This window comes from Haemorhous mexicanus, chromosome 2 (assembly GCF_027477595.1).
Source record: "Haemorhous mexicanus isolate bHaeMex1 chromosome 2, bHaeMex1.pri, whole genome shotgun sequence".
In the NCBI taxonomy this organism is placed as follows: Eukaryota; Metazoa; Chordata; class Aves; order Passeriformes; family Fringillidae; genus Haemorhous; species Haemorhous mexicanus.
Window position 1 is genome coordinate 54,436,694 of NC_082342.1, and position 21,396 is coordinate 54,458,089.

Consider the following 21,396-nt stretch of genomic DNA (forward strand, 5'->3'; position numbering starts at 1 on the left):
TTTTTCCAGGAGGACATACAGAAGAAAAAAAAAAAGTGGAGAATTTTGAACTTAATTAATTGCCCCCTTTTTTTGTTTGTTTGTTTTTATGTTATGCACTTGGAGAAAAGAAACCCTTGAAAGGAGATGGAGTGCTCAAAGCAATGTTGATGGGGAAATTATAAAATCAAAATATCTTTGATGAATTACACAGATAATCTTTCTGTTACTCCTGACACTCATCCTTCCCTAGCAGTAAATCTCAGGTTTCAGTTCACATCTTCAGTTTCCAGACAAAAATGATTATTTTCTTGCAATATAGCTTAAAGTTTGGGAAATCAGGATTTATTGACGTAGCTGTTTGCAGTAGAGGTTAAGAAATTTTTTAATGTGTCTGTTCATTGGAATAACGTGTTCAATGGCACACTCTGTTCTATTGTGTCCAAAACTGAATTGTTTCCTAACTGAAAGCTGATTTCCAAATTGATTTTCCAAACCCTGGTTTCTAAAATCCTTATATGTACCTCATAGTACATATCTCTCTATGGAAAAAAAAAATTAAGATTTCTAATTGACCCAGCTTCTGTGTCATCCATGCTGTCCATAGTCAGTTGCAAATAAAACTGGTTTAAATCAAAACATTATGAAAAGTATGTTTTAAAAAGTAAATGGAGCCTGTTTTAATGTAGTTATCTTTACCAACTGTACCACTCATCCCAGCAAAACCAGATACCACTTCCAGTCCAACACTGGTATTAAAGGTGACTGGTATTAATGAGATTTTTGCTTCCAATTCTTGTTGAGAAAAGTGTGGATTAACCATTTTGTTACTTTATACAGAATTAATGTTACAGTAATTTATCTGTACTTCTCTAGATAATTTCTTTTAGCATGTGAACTACACTTTTAGAGCTCCAGTCCTTTTGAATATCCCAATTTCCTGTATTTCATTTGTACAATGCAAATGTAATGATGTGAACTCTGTGTTATCTAGCAAGTTGCTAATTCTTTTTTGCCAATTTACTGTCTTAGCCTGACAGAGCAATATCAAATACTAACCAATCAGGTTGTCAGCATCTGTTCTTATTAGAAACAATAGAAATGTTGCTGTTTGTCATGTAAATACTCTATAAATGCACACTTGTTGGAAACAAAAATAAAATATATATTCAGTCCTGAATATATATTTATAATATCTATAAGTAAAGAAATATATAATTATGTGTACCAGTAACCATTTTTTAGGCATATTTTAACTTGTGACAATTCCATGTGTCTCTGAATCAATAGTACTATTCAGCAGTAGAATGTTTCTAGTACAGCATTGTTCTTCCCTTCTTTTCCTACACCCAGTTTCATGAAACAAATTAGGATCAGTATTAAAGGAACAACCTAAATTCTATAGGTTCATAGCTTAAGTCTGGAGACATATATGTTCAATAGCAGGCCTTTACATTATAGCTGCTTTCAATAGCACCACACTTTGTGTTCTTTAATTTAATTCATTAATGCATTGATAAATTGTGGTTTTGAGGCTTTATGATATCTGAATATATTTTGCTCAGTATCCTAAGTAAGAGATATTTAATCACACTGCACCTTTCTCATGCTTAATGATTTCAAGCAAATTACAGCAAATTTCATTTGTTGATAAACTATGTCTGATTCCCTTGTTTTCTTTTCCTTTTTTTTCTCACTTTCTAATTTTTTTTTAACAGGTGATTACCCAGCTCCTCGTGCCGTTCTAACTGGTCATGACCATGAAGTTGTCTGCGTGTCGGTCTGTGCAGAGCTGGGACTTGTTATCAGTGGTGCTAAAGGTCAGAAACGTTTTTATGATTTAAGCCTTAACATTTTTAGACTCTTTCTTAGTGCTATTTCTCAGACTTCCCTCAAGATACATATGCTTTAATTATTCATAAGACACATTGTAATTCTAGGAGAATCTGAAGCACTTTTCTCTGAATATTATTTACTGTCTCCCCTTACAAGTTTAGACACAAATTAAGTTGATCATTCCTTCCAACCATCAGTTTATGCAGCTATTCTGCCGAGATCTAGAAGTGTATTTTATAAAAATATATACAATAATTCTAATGACATCAAGTGATTTTAAAGAAACCTGTTGATAGAGACACAGATTTCAGGAAGAGCCAGCTCAAAATTCTCCACCTAGATCTTAACTGAGAGAAATTTGTAGGACTGACCTCACTCTCCGGGGAACCAGGATCATTTTGCTTTGGAACTGTGTGCAGCATTCAGTAGGGGTTTTTGTGATGTTTTCTAAATAATGAGCAGTTGCAGGTTCTCCCTGTTGTTTGTCTATGGAATCCATTGCACCCCACAATTGCTAACACAAGTGTTCAAAATACTTCTCCAAGCCTGCAGCAATATCCTGTATGACTAGTAATCAATGTAAATAAAGCACCAGCCTCAATGAATGTTTGCTTCATCCTTCCTTACTCTGTTTCTCCTTAATTTATTCCATTTCACTGCTTCTGCCCATCTTCTCCCACTTCCCCTTAATTCCATGTCCTCTTTTCTTCCCCCACTTCCCTCCGTCATTCAGCTTCTTAACTTGTCAAACTACATGTCTTTTTCTCTTTTTCTTTCCTATTTGGCTCTCCCTCTCCCCCTTTTCTCTTAGTTTCTTTTGTGCTTCATCTAGTCTTTCCTATTCTTATTTTCTTTCTTTTCATCACCCTCGTTTTTCCTTTTTCCTTATATGTCTTCCTATCTCACTTCCACTCTACTCTTACATCCACATCCAGTGACTTGTTATCTCTATCTGTAGTGATGCCTGTTTTTGTCATCCCCGTGGATAACTTTGTATTCATTTTTGAGTTTGCTGCTTCTGAGGGTAAGAAGAATGTGATGCTTACTCTGCCAGGTTTTGCTCACAGCTGAGCTCCTGGATTATTGCTTTTTATACTGTCTTGGAGCTCAACATTTATTTTTAAAGCTGAGTGCGAAACTTTTGAGTAAAGTCATTTTTAGCAGGAAACCCTAATGGGTCATTAACTCTTGTAATGGCATACTACATAACAGTCATAGGCAAAGTCAAGACATTTGTAAAAAGAATGTACAGAGATGCTGGAGCTAAATCTTTTTTCTTGATGCACTGCTATTTCTTACCCTTTAAGGCAGCTTCATACACTCTGGCTGCCATAATAGTCCACCCTTTCCAACTATCTTTTTGCAAATTGCCTCTTCTCAATATAGATGGAATCTGTACTCAGTTATCTTCTGATTCATTAACTATTTGCCACTTTGGTAACTTTCACATATTTAGAGGTAAAAGCTGATGGAAAACTAAAGATTTTTAAATAAAATTCAGAATATGTTTTTAATTGATCAAGAAAAATGGAGGCCCAGTCTGTCTCTTGATGTAGTCTTCCCATATTCTTCCTTTTGAAACTTTAGACCATATAAAAGTGCAGAGATATAGAATTTTTTTTTAATTACTACTTTCCAAGATGTGCCTTTTTAAAAGCTTTTTCTTCTGATCTGTTAGTTTCATTCCCTTCTTAGATTGCATCTCATGGCAGTGTTGCATTTTCCTGCCATCCAGTGTGAGCTCAGCCTGTGCTTCCTGGGGGGCAGCTGTTCCTCTGGAACTGGCTGTGGCACTATGTTGACCCATGCAGCACTTGAGAACCTACTGAAGCAGGAAAACAGCACATTTAGGACTCCTCTGTGGAAAATCTTGTGAATCAGGTTGATGCTTCCCTGTTCTTACCCAACAAACCCAAAGAACAATCTGTATGTCCTTACAGTGGCATCCTAAATCAGATGTGCCTTTTTGTGCCCATGACCATTCAGCTATGAAGTTATTTTCTTTTGAAAAGTCTAACAAGGTAATTTTTCTAAAGGTGAAGGCATCACTTTTTGTAATATTCTGACACTTCAGTATTTCCAAAGCTGAAACTCAACTATTTGAGAAAATAAATTATTTCCATTGCAGTGGTATCCCATGGATGCAGCCAAACTTGGTGTTCCTCTGCATAATACTTTATGCAAACACAGATAAAAGCCTGTATCAGAGAGTTCGCAGATAAATGTGCTGATGTTGATTCATTCTACCTGGGCAAACCCAGCTGCTGTGTGAATTTCAAAGAAGTTAGAAGGACTCAACATGAGGTGGCTGAGTCTGCCAATATGAATTTACTTTGAGGGTCATGAACCAGTTGTATAAGAAAGAGATTACTGTGCAGCCCAGGATTATCCTGTGATTCATAAAAGAAAACATTTAGAATTTCCTGTGACTCATTACATTTATCAGAGAAGAGACCCTTTTTCTTAGTAGGAATACAAATCTCACTTTCAAAACAAACTTTTCTCATTGTTCTTGAAATGCAAATAAGCTTAGTTTTGCATCCTAAAATGAACATTGTAGATTTCATAGCTGTTTGTTTCTTTCATGAGTGTAATAAAAAGACATCAAAATCCCATATTAAAATCTCTCTGGAGCGAACAGAGTTACAGTGTGATCTCCTAAAATCTCTTATAGTCCAAGTATCTTTGTGACTCTGTTGGCTTTCACATGACTCCCATTGCTGAAACAAATCAGGACTGAAATCTATGCATAACAAATGTTTATTGGGGGAGAGGATCTACAGGAACTGCCATGGTCTATAGGAGAAATATGCAGTAATATGATTACATGCCCTATGGGATTTGCTCCCACTAGTCACTGATAGGGCCACATCTGTTTAATGTGAATGGGCAGGCTAAAGAGAGTTCATGTTGTTGGAGAAAATCACTAAGAGTGAAGCTTCTGAATGCTCGGGAAGAGGAAAGAATGTTTTAGAAGACAGATCAAGGAAAAGTCTTACCAGTCTAAGTAAATAATACACTTCTGGGCATATTGTATTTATTTCCTTAACATGCTAGCTCTTGCATTTCCTTTTCTATTGTGTATTTTAAATTCTTTGGGTAAACATTGCAGCTTCTTATATCTATGCAGCACTAATGTGATATAAATATGTATTATGCATCATTTTTGTGCACAGACTGTATGATTTGTATAAACAGCAAACCTATGATCTATTATGTTTTCATATACAGAAGGTCCTTGCCTAGTCCACACAATTACTGGAGACTTGCTGAGAGCCCTGGAAGGAACAGAAAACTGCCTGTACCCTCGCTTAATTTCAGTATCCAGTGAAGGTCACTGCATCATCTACTATGAACGAGGACGGTTCAGCAATTTCAGCATTAATGGCAAACTCTTAGCTCAGATGGAGATCAATGATTCAACCAGGGTAAATCTAAATGCAAACAAACATTTGTTGTGTGTTGCCTTTATTTATTAAAATAAATTGAATTTATTTGCTCTATGGTTTAGAGGAAGTCATATATATAAAATTGCTGCCTCTGGGTTAAGCCATTCAAACACATATCCTTTCATCACCATCTCCAAATATCAAAATGCACTTAAGCTTTTCTAGAATAAATAAGAACAAATAGTTTACGAGCCCACAATATTCCCAGAATTTTCGTTTGGAATTGAATTTCAGTGGGAAATATGTCTGAAACAAAATGCTCAGAAAAGTCTTCATTCTTCATTTATTAGCCAAGACATGAATTCATGCCTTCAGGGCTCTGCTCTGTCACAAGCACTTGAAACAGCATTAGGAATGCAGATCGCTGCTCTGCTTTAGGTTGCAGTGATAGCACCAAGTATTGTAGAACAAATTCTGGTATGTAGAAATGTGCTGAACTGAAGTATTGGCAGATTCAGTCAAGGAGCTTTTTTGTTATCTATCATGTTTAATACCACACAATTGTTTTTAAAATTTGATGATACAAAATGTGTTGGTTTATTTTTGGAATAGGGAGAAAGAGGAGAGAAAGAATTTTGCTTCCAATTTAAAGTGGGCAGAACATAAGGAATGCTTTTAAGTAAATTCAATTTTTTAAATATTGATCCATTTCTATAAAAGCTAACTGTGTGCCTGGGATTTTTTTTGTTTTCTCCTGAAGGCCATCCTCCTGAGCAGTGATGGGCAGAACCTGGTGACAGGAGGAGACAATGGTGTAGTGGAAGTATGGCAGGCCTGTGACTTCAAGCAGCTCTATATTTACCCTGGCTGTGATGCTGGCATAAGAGCTATGGATCTGTCTCATGATCAGAGGTGAATTTGACATTCATATTTGTATGTAAATACTAAAATTACAGAAAAAATACATCTCCATGAACTTTGTGCATATGGTATGGAATCATTAACAGGATGTGTAAGAAACAATTACTCATTTCCCTGTTCATTTGTCTGATTCAATACTTACTCTGATACTTGAATCTCATCATGCAAGCACTTAAAATTAAGGTGAGGTCTTATTTCATTGAAATTAGTAAGCAAGACACTCAGCTAGCAAAATATGACTAAAATTGCATTAACTTAAAAACAAAGGAATAATCAGATTGGATCAGAGTGCGGTAGTGCCTATTAAATGCCTTAGAACCATTTGCAAAAGTTTGAGATACATTTATGATATTCAGGCAAGCTTAAGAACTTCAGACAGTGTTGCAAAAAGTGCCTTGTTCTTTTAGCTTTTTTCTGTCTATGAAAAACCAGAGTTCAACAAGGCAAAAGAGAATTAACATAATCTTTGATATCTTTTTCAGAACTCTGATTACTGGCATGGCTTCTGGCAGCATCGTAGCTTTCAATATAGATTTTAACCGGTGGCATTATGAACATCAGAACAGATACTGAAGTGCAGTGAAGAACTGAAAGCCCAGGTAAAGCTGAGAGCACAAGTGCTGCAAAGAAAGGTGTAGTCTCTGGTGGAAAACCACGTCTGCATTGACCTCCGTTGTACATTCCATTACACCCAGCAATAGCTGTACATTGTAGTCAGCAACCATTTTACTTTGTGTGTTTTTTCACAACTGAACACCAGCTGCTGAACAGCAAGCTTGTATCATGTAAATTATATGAATTAGGAAATGTTTTGGTAATTATTTCATATATCTTTGTTTATTGAGAAAAGGTAGTAGGATGCGCCACAAGAGACTTTTGAAAATTCTGGGGAACCTTGTGTCCAGTTATTTCAATGTTTAGGCTTTGAACCTAACATGCATCCCATCTCCAGCCTCTTTTCAAGCTGAGATTAAAAAAAATACGTTTGATACTTTGTACATCAGATGCACATCTTAACTTTAAAGGGATACTTTTGTAAAAGTAAAACCTTGTATAAAGAACAAAACTGTTTCTTAATTTTATTGTGGAGTTACAACTTGCATGTACTTTAAACCTGATGTCTTGGAGGAACAGGTGCATTCACACAAATCAGACTGGAGATCTGCCTAAGGGTACAGCTTGTGTTAAAGGGTTGAATTTGGGAGCAAACAGTAATTCTGACATTTTCACCAACGCATTTTTCACTTTTTGAATCTAAAGTTTACCCCTCTTAAGTGGAGTTCTGCTCACAAAGCATTTGGATAAAAAGCCATCATTTGCCATATTTATACTTTATACAATAGAAATTAATTTCCTCCCTTTAAAATTTAAAGACTAGACATAAAGGGAGCAAAGAAGGAAGTTCAATTTTATGCTTTGCAATGCTTAATGATTCCCAATACAGACAAAGTGCTATACTTCTGGATTATTAACATTTGGCATATAAATCATGGGCAAGAGGGCCCCCACTGATTTTTTTTCCCCTTATTTTTAGTCTGAGGAGCTTGGTTTATTTGACAGCCTTAGCTTCATTTCAGAGGTGACTGAGGTTGTTCTTTTCAGTTCTTCTGAAAATCTCACCTGAAGCCACTCAGACTAAGGCACTTCATCTTTTACAATACTGTAATGATAACTACCAGAATAATTTTCTGCACATTGTACTGATCAAATTACACACCCAGGGGTATATACACTTTAATTCATGTTTCTTCTTTGTATATTTGGTGACTGTATTGTCATAGATGTACATATTGTGTCGGTAGGGCTATGAGGCATGTAACAGGAATGTAATTTTCTCAGAATTTACACTCACTTGCAGTCATTTATTTAAAAAGATAATGGATTCTTTGTATTGGCACTTTGCACCAGGAACATATCATTATTTATTGATGTGATTACTTATTTGTTATCCACCTTGTATTAGTAAGTTTAGCCCCGAATTTCCTTCTTCATTGTTGTTTGTATTTATAAGGTCCGGAAATCATGGGGATCAACGTAATGATTAAGTTATTCATCACCTGTCTGTAAGCAATATCTTGAGTTTGTAGCTTAGAATTGGGAGACTATTGAACATCTGGAAGACAAGTTCATTTCATCTTGAGATCATGGTGAAATATTTTGGATATATAAATTCCTTAAGCTATTGTAACCATGTTTTATTGCAAAGATGTAAAATATGCCAGATGTGTGTGAGTTGGAAATCAAAAAGAAAAATAAAATATGCAAAGAATTCAGTGATTGTTTTTCATTCCAATGCAACTTTTTTCAAAGCATTCCCATTATCATTATGAACAATTATTTTGGAGAAATTCTTACTTAGGTGCTAATTATATGTCAAAGGTATGCAATTCTGGGTGGTTGTTTTTCCTGGGGTCTCAGAGAAAAAAACCTCACAGGTTACAGAGTGACCTCTGCAAGTCTCTTGACTGTCATGAGAGAAGCCACTAAAGTTACTTTGGTCAGCAGAAGTAAAAAAGAAGATCAAAAATCTAAGCCTTTAAGGGATACTAAGGATCCTTGTGAGCAGGAAATAACCATATGTAATAGACCTCATGGAGAGCAAAGATCTGATGAGAGAAATTTTGGATATCTCTCACTAACTGATGACATGGAATAAATTTAATCTTATTTTGGGCATTGAAAGTTAGAGATCTACACTGCCTGCACAGCATAACAAAACAGGGGGGATAAGTTACCTTTTGGAACTGCTGAGGACCCTATAAAGATTACAGCAAGTAAGTGGGGACATATGGATATCTATATTTTGGATGTCTAATTTAAGGTAGCAATGGTAAGCAAAATATTTTCCTCCCAGAAGTAAAAACTCTCAGAAGTTTTTTAGTTCTTGATAGCAGAATATCAACCATTTCAATTTGTTATCGTAGTAATTTCCTCTAAATTTAGAAGGATTGTTCTTTAAATAAGCATCAAAATGAACAAAAGCCAATATTTGAGAACCTTATTAGAATACAGTATACATTTTAGCAGATATCTATTTATATCAATCAGCTTTTGAAAGTATAATGACCTCACTTGATTTTTTTGAAGCTGTAGGAGATATGGGAGAGGAGAGGATTGGTATGTTGATAATGTCATGTGAGACAGTTTATTGATATGTCACAACCTCCATTCCATCATTATACAAGTGTCACCCCCAATTTTGTATTTTATTCAACAAATTGTTTTAAAATGCACCATTGCAATTAAACAAAAAATGGATATTGCTGTTATTGTAATTAATACTGTTATTTTCATTAAGTCTCTCAGCATGGTGTTAAATACAATCTAGTCACAAATTAGAAACTTTTGTGCCCATGCAAACCTTTACATGATAAATTTTGCCATGGGTTACAAGAATAAAAAAACACTCTCACTTTTTTGCATTCATAGGTAGGGGTAGTCAGACTCATAAAAAGACAACAACAACAACAACAACAACAACAACAATAATAGTAATAATAATTTAATGTTACAACTACTACTAATAATAATAATTGTGCCAAAACCTTCAAATTTTTTTATTTTTTGTTGGTTTGTGCCGATTACATTAGTGTACACCCATCTATTTCAGGGCCTCTTGTAGTAAACAGACAATATACACAGATCTCCAGTAAATGTCACAAGTCTTTTCCAATGCTTCAGCTGCCCATTTCTGTCAAACGGTAAATCTTGCCTTTTTTCTCTCTAGAAATCTGAGCCACTGATCCCAGGGAGTCTCTGAGAGCTGCTTATGGAACATGAAGCAGCTTTGGCCAAACCAGTTAAATGCGACGAGTCTCTCAGCTAAGGGAGATGCAGCTTTAAGGATACAACTGTGCAACTAAAATATGCCTACAATGTAGATAATGCACAGTTATTGGCTGCCTTTCTGCCAGTTCATCCTTGGTTAAGCACTGGACTACAAGCCATTGCCTTCCAGGAGAAATGATGCAAGAGCTGTGAGGTGTATTCCTCGTCCAGATCCTACCACTGTTGAGGAGAATGCTGCTTTCTCTACATAAGCAATAATAAAAGAGAGGCTTCTGCTTATTTACCCGAAGGAAAGACTAGTTAGGCTCAATTTACTGGGAAAGCTTTGGATAAATAATGATTTTGTTGATAGAGAACCTTGCAGGTTGTGTGTGTAGAGCTAAAAGTGCTGCCTGTGAGCAGCAGTTGTGGAGAATGCTTTTTATAATGCAGTGCATCAGCCCTGCTGACAAGCAAGCAGGATGAAGCAAGCCTCGTGCTCCCAGGGATAAAAGTATTTGAAGCAGACACAGGGAGCAAAGGGCTGACTTATGACAACATCAAGAAAACCACCTCCTGATACAAGATGTTTAGTACATATGAATATTTAATTTAGTTCCTTAAAGCTGGAGTTTATGCTTACAATTTTCAAGGGCTTTACTGCAAACTGGTTTTATTTAGGCTTTGGGATGTGTGGGTGTGTTGGGCGTATGGGGGTGTGTGTGTGTGTTGCTTCCAAACTCTAAAAATGCATGGACTAAAGCTGGTATTTAAAGCAGCAAAATAGTACTGGACATTTATATGCCTATGCAATACAATACAGTTTATAGACTCCCTAGCCTAGTGATTAATTTTGCAACATCTACAGTAAAGTTTCAATATCTGAAACTGATAAGAAAAACAAGTCTGGTGATTGCTTTTTTATAAAGTTTATAAGCTGTGGCCATATAATTAGTTTACATAAGGATTTACATAGATGAAAAATCTGCCAAACAACTGACTTGGTTTATAGTCCATCCATGGTGAACGACCACATTTTGGACACTGGAAACAACTACTTTTCAAGATACTGACATAGAAGTGACTCTTAATCCTTCATCAAAATTAGTACTCAATATTGGTTGGATGTCTTTCATGAAATCATTGTTATTCTTTTTACACATTTGAAAACTCAACAAAACTATCAAGTCTATCTTTCATAAATTATTGTGATAGTAAATAATCTCATTATTTTAATTTATCCATAAATTACTTGTAAGGAACTATTTTCTATTGGATAATGTCACAATGAAGACTATCATAATTTGATTCATTTTCCCTTTTAATATATTGGCCAGGATTTTGTAGTTTTAATTGGGTTGTTTTTTAAAAAGGCAAAAATCAATAACTCAAAAGATACCTCATCCATACCCTTTAAACTCTTTGAGGTAAATTACAGAATACACTGCCTTGAGACATTTTAGATTAGCTAAAAATTTGACCTCAAACACACAGAAGTTAAGTAGTCCCTATTATTTAATTTATATTTTTCATGGAGGGATAGGTAACACATATACTATTTTCACTGGGAACTTCTAAAATAATATAGTTCCACCTTTAAAATTCCTCAGGTAATTTATTTGCCTTGTGTAACATCCCAAGCTAGAGGAATTTCTACAGGGAGTCCTCAACTCATTTCAGAGAACCAAAATGCCAGAATGGGCTCAGCTTGTCCTGGAGTTGAAACAGTCTTTCTCTGGTGGGGATAATTTTTCAATGGATGCAAGTTAGCTTGACTGATTAATGAAACTGCTTTTATATCAGATGGGCTGGAATTCCTTGAAACAGTGGCAAATATGTTACAAGGACTGATTTCATGTTTGCATCCCAATCATGCTCAGTTTCAGAGTCAAAATGAGGAGGATTCCGCCTCCTGTCTCAGCCTCCACACCCCAAGTTTTGGTGGAAGCACGTTGCACATCCCCAGGAGCGGCAGTGCCACCGGCCAGGCAAGGTGCTTGGCTGCTCCTGTGCTGCCCAGGGGAGGCTGGAGGCCACAGAGGTGTAATCCTGGCTGGGCTGGGCTAGGCTGGGCTGGGCTGGGCTGTCTGAAGCCATCACACAATTCTGCTGCTGATGTGTGAGAGGCACCAGCTGCTCCCTGCCTAGGTGTGGCACCAATGGTCCTCATGCATGGGCACTGAGGCAAGAGGGTCCTGAGATAAATCACGTTACTACTGACACCCTCTCTGCTCCTTCAGTTTTATCTGGTTTTTAATCCCATATGTGTCAAGCCAATAGCATGAGAAAGTAGGGGAAGAGGAGCCTGGGCTTCAAACCCCTCTTCTGAGAGAGCCGTGTTGTCACTCAAGGCAGGAAGAGAACAGCAATTCTGAGCACATGATGGGGACACTTCATATTAAAAAGTGTGTTCCTTGTGCACTGGACACTTCCTGGAGTTGACAGGGGTAGGAGAGGGACAACACCTACAGTCCACCTGAACTTTCATTTGCAGCTGGACCTTGCTGGACTGGTAGCTGTGTGCTCTGGTGCAGGCTGGCACTTCAACTGTGCATTGCAGTAAAGGATATAAAACAGCTTTCATGGATTTACAGGCAGGGTGCTAGCCTAGCTCTTTAATAAAACTCGAAGAAGGTACAGAGTTGTTGACTGGAAAATATATTACTGGGGAGAAAACCATGAAGTTATAAAAGGCAATCATATAAATGTCACAACTGATGAATATACAGCAACATTTTAGACAGGAGAATTTTTATTCCAAAAAACAGAATATATCTTCCAGGTTAATGAGTATTCTAAGTGCCAGTGATGATGTATACCAACTGCAGAGCTTTTGTATGTGTTCTGGGCTTGTCCAGAGTGATGCACAGTTGGCAACAGACGATAATTAGCAAATGCATGCCGTCCTTTTGCAGCCTAGAATAACTCATTTGCAAGACTGGTTTAGGAGGCACTGTGGTCCCTCTTGTCTAACACTCTCTTCTCAGTGAACTTTAGAATGCTTCACCTTAAATTTTTCAGTCTAATATTGATCTCAATGCCTTTTGACATTTGGACAGAGAAGATTTTATGAAAAACTTGGATTTTGAAATGCATCTCATGCAACTGTAAATAATGAGTTCAACATAGTGTGGTAATAAGTGTAGTAAGTATTATTTTCTGTGATAAAGTAGATCTTCTCTAAGCATGGAAAAGCATTGTAAGAGAAAAAATAATTTTTTACATGTAAAGTAATTTCTGAGAAGACTGAGGAACTTCAGGGGGATTTTATACAAATACCTTCCCTTTATGTACAGACAACAGCTAAATAAGGTTTAGAACAACAACAGAAAAAACCCCAGGTTTCATTAGGAATTATTTTTTACCATCCACCACTTATCCATTTGTGTTCTTTGAAGAAGATTCTTCAATCACTTAGGTCTAAGTTAGTATGGGTAAACTACATCTAAATGAGCAAAGTTTATCAAACACAGGATCCTCACTGTTCTGTATTGTCTGACAGTATTCAACCAATGACAACAGCCAATTTTAGCTCAAAACCACATTTTTGGTGAAACATCTTTTAACCTCAAGCTCATTTGAAATTCTACTGTTCTTTGTATTTGCACATTTTGTGCAATCTTTTTTTTTTGTATTATATTTATAATAATTATTTTCTATGTGAGTAAGTTTTCTAGATTTGGCAAGCCACATGTACTGCTGAAAATACTCCAGCTGATGGCGTCTATTTTTGTAAGTCATACACCCACAGCTGCAAAGATGTGCTTCACATAAAAAATTTTATTAAACAGGTAAGTTTACATGGCACAAATGTAGGCCACATTTTTTAGCCAAGTTCACTCAAAAAGTTGTTGTAAGATCAGTAAATCTACTTAATGATTGGCAGTTGCCTTGAAAAACTCTGTGTAGGCCTACTGATTATATTGCAGAAGTGCAGGGGTTATCAAATACTGAAAGATTTTCATGAAGCTTAATTTTTTATTTTTTAAAATTGTTTTCAGGGTGATGGACAATTAAGAAGAGCAAACTCTTAAGTCAGCAAACTAGGATTGGCAGGTAGCAGGTAGATAGTTTATATATTTTTGATTTTCAAAGGACTTTTCCTGGTAATGCTAGATGTGCCAACAGTGCATGAGCTGAGCAGCAACCAGATCATACGAGACTGAAAAAAACCAATGGAGGACTGCAAGCACATAGCAAGGTGCTTCAACAATCCAATTTTCTCATGGAATAAGAATGGACAACTCATCCTTTGGCATGACTTTCCAAGGCTTTGATAAAAGCACCGCATTGCCCTTTTCTCAAAGGAAAGGCAGCAAGTTGGCCTGAAGAAATCATACAAATTACTGCTGTTCAACATTCTGTTCCCTGAAGTAGGAATATCCAGATGAAAGAATTAGGGAGCAGCACCAGCATCATCTGAGTAACACAAGAGCCCCCAGCTTCCTAACAAGTGAAGCCATGTTGCTGACAAGCACCCTATTAGCTCTGTCCTTCAAAGCCTTATCTAGGGAGACTGCTGTGAAATCAGGGAAGAAAATAAGAATTCAGCTGTCATAACAGCCTGAGTGAATCACCTGACTGAACTCTCTATTTTCAGAAAGCAGTCACTGTAACTGTGAAGTGGATCTGGAGAGGCCACCTTCATGCCGGTTCCAGCTGATAAGTAGAAAGTGACACTTCAAAATGTTAGGCTAAATGCTTTTCAGGAAGACCATATCTGAATTAAGGAAAGACCAGATTCATTCCATGATTTCACAAACAAGTTCACTTTTCCTTATCTATCCACTACACTAAAAATCAATGTGTAACTGAGAATGTGAAAGCTAAAGGGACTCAAGACACTTATTACACAAGACACTTAAGCTCAGTGCTATTTATGGTAGAAAATTACACCGACTTACAAAATAGGTGTAAAAAAGCATTTATTGAAAATTTAAACTTGTTTCATATGTTTCAAAAAATTATTATCACATGGATCTTATGCAAAAGAAGACTGACAGGTATTTAGATACAAAAGAGAGACATTTTGAATTGACTTTACCACTACTAAATCTAGTTTACAGTGCTACACTGGTTTATAAGCCTGGTTAAATTCCAGAGGAACACACTTCATGGCAACATTTATCTGTATATCACACTTGACACTTAATTTATCATAGTTTTCTCTGTGTCTTCCAGCAGAGAAGACAACTAGGCTGGAGTCTGAATTTCTAATAAAAGTCTTATGTGAACCCCCTGAATTAAATCATATAATCATTAGCATTTGAAGTGTACCATCTTGTAAAAACTCCTCCTGAATACTGAAACTCAAAGCTTGCTGATTCTTGTCTAGTGTGTCCCCAGATGAACTGATTCTCATTGAGGTGAGTTCCTGTCTTTGAGCTGCTTACCCACACACAGGTAGGTTTTAAGTCCATAGCCTGGGACCTGGTCTGCATGGAAAGGCACCTACTAAATCCAGGATATTTTTCACCCTGTGCTTCAGTTGTCCAAGATCAGATATCCAAATCTGTACAGGCCGCCAAAGGCTACTGTTATTGCAAATGGAAATATGTAAGCAGGCACTTGTGGAGAGGGAGCCATTTGAACTGTTGAGATACCTGACTTACGTGTCTAAGATGCCTAATGAGAGAAATCTTTCTGTGATAATACATACTTATTTCTCACCACCTGTAGCAAACACAGCCTGGTGTGACTGGCTCTGGAGGAAATACCTCATATCTATAGAATTTAATGCATTATAAACCAGTGTTGATCATCCAGTCCCTCCTTTCCATTTGATCCTGAGAAGTTTGGACTCTCCCTGCCCTGCAGGTATGGCTTCTTCTCCTACCTGTCAGGTAAAGTGAATCAGGAAGTAGAAAGAGATACCTTCTCCCTCTTTTTTTGTACCCCACTGTCTTCATTCTTAGATTAGATGAGTTCTTTGGATGTGTTAAAGCTTAGTCACACTGTCCAACCACCATCTCTCAGAGCTGTGTTACAGCCATACCCAGAACAGTGTTGAAGTGCATCATGCGTAGAAAGGGGGAAAGTGAAAGAGGGGAGAAAGGACCTCAGGAGTGGGAGGAGCTAAAAAACCTGGCATGTCCTGCTGAGAATGGGTTGTCCCAGGGAAAGGCAACCTGAGCCACTAGCAGTGTACAAAGTAATACATCAAGCATCTACTTCAAGTCAGGTAAATACAGGGAGAGGGGGTTTTCTGGTTGGATCTTGGTGACAGTGGTTTCAGCATGATTTTCTGTCTCCTGCAGTCCCAAACTGTGATTTCTGTTTGCATGTTACAAATGAATAAATGGATTTGCATTTTACTGTATCCTGATTAGAATCAAAGGTGCCTGCAACAAAGAATCCCTTACATGGGATGCAGCAAATTCAAACCACAAGATGAGGGCTGCAGAATAAGTGCTAAATTCACCAAAATCCTGTTGAAGGCATTCAAAGAGTCCACTGGCCCTCTGTAGAAGGTGAGCAAGCGAGAATAAGGTCTGGAGATCAGGTGAAGAAGTGGCTCCTGGATACCAGTAATAGTCAGAAAAATTCCTGGGTGTTTGAGGACCATGCTAAGACCCAGAGATGTGTCCTTAGCTTGTGCCATTTCTGATAGCTCAAAACTAAGTGAAGTTCTTAACACACTGGGGAGTTCAGTGGCCCCAGCACAGGTTTGCAGCCAGACCTATCATCTGGGCAGAGGAAGGGAGAAGAGGAAAGGAGAGAATCCTCAGCATGTTCCAACAGGTCTCTGATCTAAGGACAGGATGCTTATCAAAGGACAAAAATGCAAATACAGCATCATGCCCTAATGAGAAGTCTGAAAATATCACGTATTTTCTGCATTTTGTAACTGCCTTTTAAACTGAATTGGCTTATGGATCATACAGATCTTACGGTATCGCAGTTTCTGTTCCTTAGCTATGGAGCACAGATGCAGCAAAGAGTTAGAGAAAAAGTAGAATTAATTTGCTAAATAATTTAACTAAGCAGGGTGAGTTAAGAAGATCCGACAAAATGAAATTCATTATAGCAAATGAGCTTACAGATAGCACAAACACCTGCCTGAAATACCTGAGAAAATCCACTGAGAAAATTTCAAAATCTCCCATGAAACTGTAAAAATTGTCTTGTGTAAACTGTTGTACATTTTATTTGTTAAATTGTGTTTATTTTATTGTTGGGGGAAAGATAACTGGTTATTAAAAACATTTTATTTCAGTCAATTTTTTTTAAAATTTTACTTTGTCAACAGATGGGGGGATATATTCCAAACACATAATAGGTTTATCACTTTTCAAATGCAACTGCTGCCAAATCTCTAACATTAGAGTTTTGTCTCAGCTGCAGCATTGTGAACAATAGAATAATTATATTGAGTTTCACAAATGTTTATGACATTTTAAATGAGAAAAAAATTATTTGCAATTAGTATATTTGCATTAGGGTGTAGATGTTGTCTGGTAATAATTCAACATTCATTGTCATCAAAGTTGAATGGTTTGGTGATAATATTCATTAGGCAGAATAAGCTTCAGAAAATGGTTGTCAACATTTGTTCTTAGTTAACTGTGATACAGAACTGTAGAAAAGACCAAATGCAATACATCACAATTTCTAAGGTTGGTTTAAATTACACTACTGACATTTTATTATATATATTGTGTTGACCAGCTTTAAAAAATTTATGTAGTGTTTGTTTTGGAATGGAGGTAATTTCTGTGGTTATGGATTAGCAGTGCAGCTTGGCTTTTCCCACTCTCTGTTACCTCGGGCTATAGCCAGAGAATAATTTTTGTTTGATATTGCCAACTTGGAATTTATAGGTGCACAGCTCAAACCACCAGTTGCCAGAGGCACTCATAAACCCTTCTTCCTAGCACAAACTATCAATATATAACCTGATCAGGAGCATGCACTGAAAGTAATGGCTCTTTGTTTCCTTCCAGCTGCAAAGTGCCATTGCTGGCCACGCAGGATTTGGGTAAGAGGAAAGCAGTGATAGTTGCTGTTCTCTGACAGATGCCTCAGCAATTTCAACCTGCTGATATTCAACCTGCTGATAGTGCAATTAAATAGCCCTATTTGGAGCCATTCTACTGAGAAAATCTGGCCAAAACTCGCATTTGGTCTGAATGAGACTAGAAGGACTCAATAGTCAGGGTCTAACATGGAACTCTGAAGTGGAGAAGAGGTGAGCATGAAGGTCCTCCTCCTCTCCTTCCTCCTCTGTTCAATCCGGACATTTCTGGCAAAGTGGAATTTCTTCTGCAAATCACAAATTTTCAGAAATTTGACAAGTCCAGAAAAAACATCTTTTCATGTAGCAATTTTATCAGAGAAAGGAAGTCCAGAGTTGTGTCTGTAAGGTGCTGATCTGAGATGTGAGGGAGTCCTTATTCCAGAGCATTTTTTAAATGTCAAGAGCATCTTGAGGAAGGCTGAGCAGGATCTGATGCCTGGGTGGGTACTGCGCAGACTCGGGCACGGAAAGAGTTGACCCTTCATCAAAAATGTTCAAAAGAAGATATTATTGCATTCCAGTGGTAACAGTAAGCCTCTCCTAAACCACAGGAGTTATTACAATAAAAAATTCAAGTATCGGTCCTTTATTCATATCTGCCATGGGAAGACCTTTGCAACATCAATGAAAGCCCAAGTAGGCAACAAAATTTATGCTGTATGGAGAGGAGGTTTTTAATAAAGGCATATAAGTAAAATGGTTGCTAAGCATGACAAACATCTGCACAAGAACAAAGAAGGTGAAAACCATCTTCATCTGCCCAGTCCTACAAATGCTGTATGTGCCCTTCCTGCCACAGAAACAGGACGCTATAGGCTCAGCTTTCACCATCTCCAAAGACTTAGACAGAAATGTGGAAGAGTTGAAAAATCCTTCAGATTGTATAATATAGGAGATCATAAAATCAGTAGAAGAGTTTGAAAATTATTTAGATTTATGAGCTGATGGAAATTACTTAGACATCCACACGGTCAGAATCTCTTCCATGGAGTCAAACTGCCTGAAGATCAAAGTATTTGTATCAACATTATCAGCAGGCATAAAATAAAAAGAACCCATGACGTACAACAGATGCTTCTTTGTCTGCCCTCAAATTGTCAAAGGTTAGCAACTTTCAGTGCTATTGGGCAGGGCACACACAACATACACACGTAATATGGAAATGTAGAATGGTCCTGGGGAAAGGACAAACAAGCGTTTGGGTGGAACGCCAAAAATGGGAAGAATTGCACACACCTTTGTTGATTTTTGTTCCTCATATTTATAATTTGCATGCTACACATACCATTGTATGTAGAAGCTCTGAACGTTGAGAAATCTGCACATTTCCAGCAGCAGTGGTGCTCAACAAGCACGACTAAACTAATGTAGAGAATGAAATAAATGACTGATATGTCTACATATGATATTCTACATCAGGTAATGAGGCTCCCACAAATTAGAATATCAGGAATGAGTCTCTGTAACTTCATGACTCTCACTTCAAGATCTAATATCCGTTGTGGCTGTTCATTCTTTCATGGTTTGATCTGATGGTTCATGAAATAAGGATAAATCTGAGGGGATATTAGCAATCCATAAAAAATCCTGTATCAGCCTATACTTAATATGAACCAAATTCACACATTTCTTTTTTTTCTTTAGAAGTAATGGGGTGGGTTTCAATTTCTGAAAGTTTTTATTTCATACACAAGTTTGCCTTATAACAAAACCCAAAAACTGTTATGCAGAAATGTTGTGTGGAGAACCAAGCTCACAAACAGGTAAACATTGCTGTTATCATTCATAGGCAACAGGGATCCAGTGATTTCAATGGAAAGACAAATGCAGCCCTTATCCTGAGAAAACCACTCTCAAACACTTCTGCCCCAGAAAGACTTTAACCCTTCGTAAGGCTTCAGCCTTCTCCTTGTAAGCCTTCCTCATTAAATTCTTTCCCTGAACTCAATTCACTCTCAACACTCTCCCGCTCCTTTATTTTACAGGGCAACCTAATGTGAGCAAGATGTTCAGTATGTCTGGGCCGAGGCAGGACCAAAGAGAAAGCCACAGTGAGCTCAGCTGAAAGCAAGGAAAGAAAAGAGGGTTACTTTAAAGAAGTGTTCAGCAAAAATAATCTCCTCCAGGAGACTCATCACCTGTAAAAGATCTCCAAATGGAGAGTGAGCCCCCTTCTCCTCATATGAAAAGATTGGCGACCAGAGAACTTAGCTTTTCTATAGTAAAAAACTGCAAATCCTTCCCTCTGACCGTGGACTTCACCTGGTTACACAGGACTCTGCTTGCAAGGTCAAGAAGCACATATTTTCCTTCTGAATTATGACATTCATTGCAATGTGTCTTTCAGGATTTTTTCCTAAGTCCCTTCGCAGATCTGATGAGAATGGGCCTGCCTCCCATGCACCCACTGAGGTCACGGCCAGTTTAATTGTTCCCAGGGAGAGCAGCTGCTGAGGGAGAAAGGTAATGGGGGCTGTTCTCAAAGCCCAAAGACAGCTCTGAACACAGAAGAAACATTTTGAAATACAATCTGAAGTAGTATCCTATAATACAGATTTAAAGAAGAAAGAAGAAATACTCTCTAGAGCTGAACATTTTTACCTCAGCTTCTCTGGAGATTAGCTTGCATTTTTTTTTACAGAGGTGTTCTTTCAAATAGCAGAGAAGGAAAAGACATTGCCATTTTCCTTTATGCTCACTCAGCTTTCAGTCTGGGCCAGACATGGGACAGCCTTCCCCAAAACAGCCTGTTTTCAGCTGGTTCAGGCGTGGCTATATGGGCTGCAGCTACATTTATGATTTCCATTCACACACACCCTCCAAGAACCATCCTTCACGCTACTGTCTCTACTCCATACTGACAGTACTTTGAAGTACAGGGGCACCTTCAACATTAGAACTGTAAAGAACTCTACAATACCAGGATGCTTATGAATTAAGTCTTGCTTGCACTGGCAAGCAATTCCTGTAGTGAATTAAATATCCTTTCCAAGCCCTTAAATAAATTCATGAGACTACAGAAATCATGTCAAAAGATATGTGGGATCTCTTGTCTCCCAGCCCTCTTCCTCCCCCCACAGATGTATGCAGTGTTGATTATTGCCTGTATCAAGAAAAATTATATTTAGCAGACCTGAAGCTGCACACATCTTTAAAGCAGACTGGCTCTGTGTCACTGTGTGAAGAAACTGCTCTTTGCAGGCAGTAGTTCACAGTTATTGTTTGGTTCTTTGCTTTCTGTTTTTATACTTTTTTTTTAAAAAAAACTTCCCCATAAAACCTGGGATGCAATAAAAATGAAGATGAAGGAAACAAAGGGTTTTTCAAATGGTGAAATCAGTCAGAACCCTGATTAATGGGAAAAATCCCAGCAGAATTGAATTCTTTGATTCTCACATTTCTCTATTAAGAGAGACTTCCCAGGAAGCTCATTCTCACATCAGCAGTGTACCCGATATCCAGGGAGTAAATGAGCAGGAACTCACT

The 21,396-nt window shown here is 37.5% G+C and overlaps 1 protein-coding gene across 6 annotated transcripts in view; it reads left to right on the plus strand.

Annotated features, from left to right (window-relative positions):
- Positions 1-8,394, plus strand: part of NBEA (neurobeachin) — a 454,976-nt gene extending 446,582 nt beyond the window's left edge. For all 6 annotated transcript variants that reach the window (XM_059838861.1, XM_059838862.1, XM_059838865.1 and 3 more), the window contains 4 exons: positions 1,698-1,799; positions 5,047-5,243; positions 5,965-6,116; positions 6,608-8,394. In XM_059838861.1, the coding sequence (XP_059694844.1) occupies positions 1,698-1,799; positions 5,047-5,243; positions 5,965-6,116; positions 6,608-6,698 (542 nt within the window). In that variant the 3' untranslated portion in view covers positions 6,699-8,394. The remainder of the gene's footprint in view (positions 1-1,697; positions 1,800-5,046; positions 5,244-5,964; positions 6,117-6,607) is intronic.
- The last annotated feature ends 13,002 nt before the right edge of the window (positions 8,395-21,396 follow it).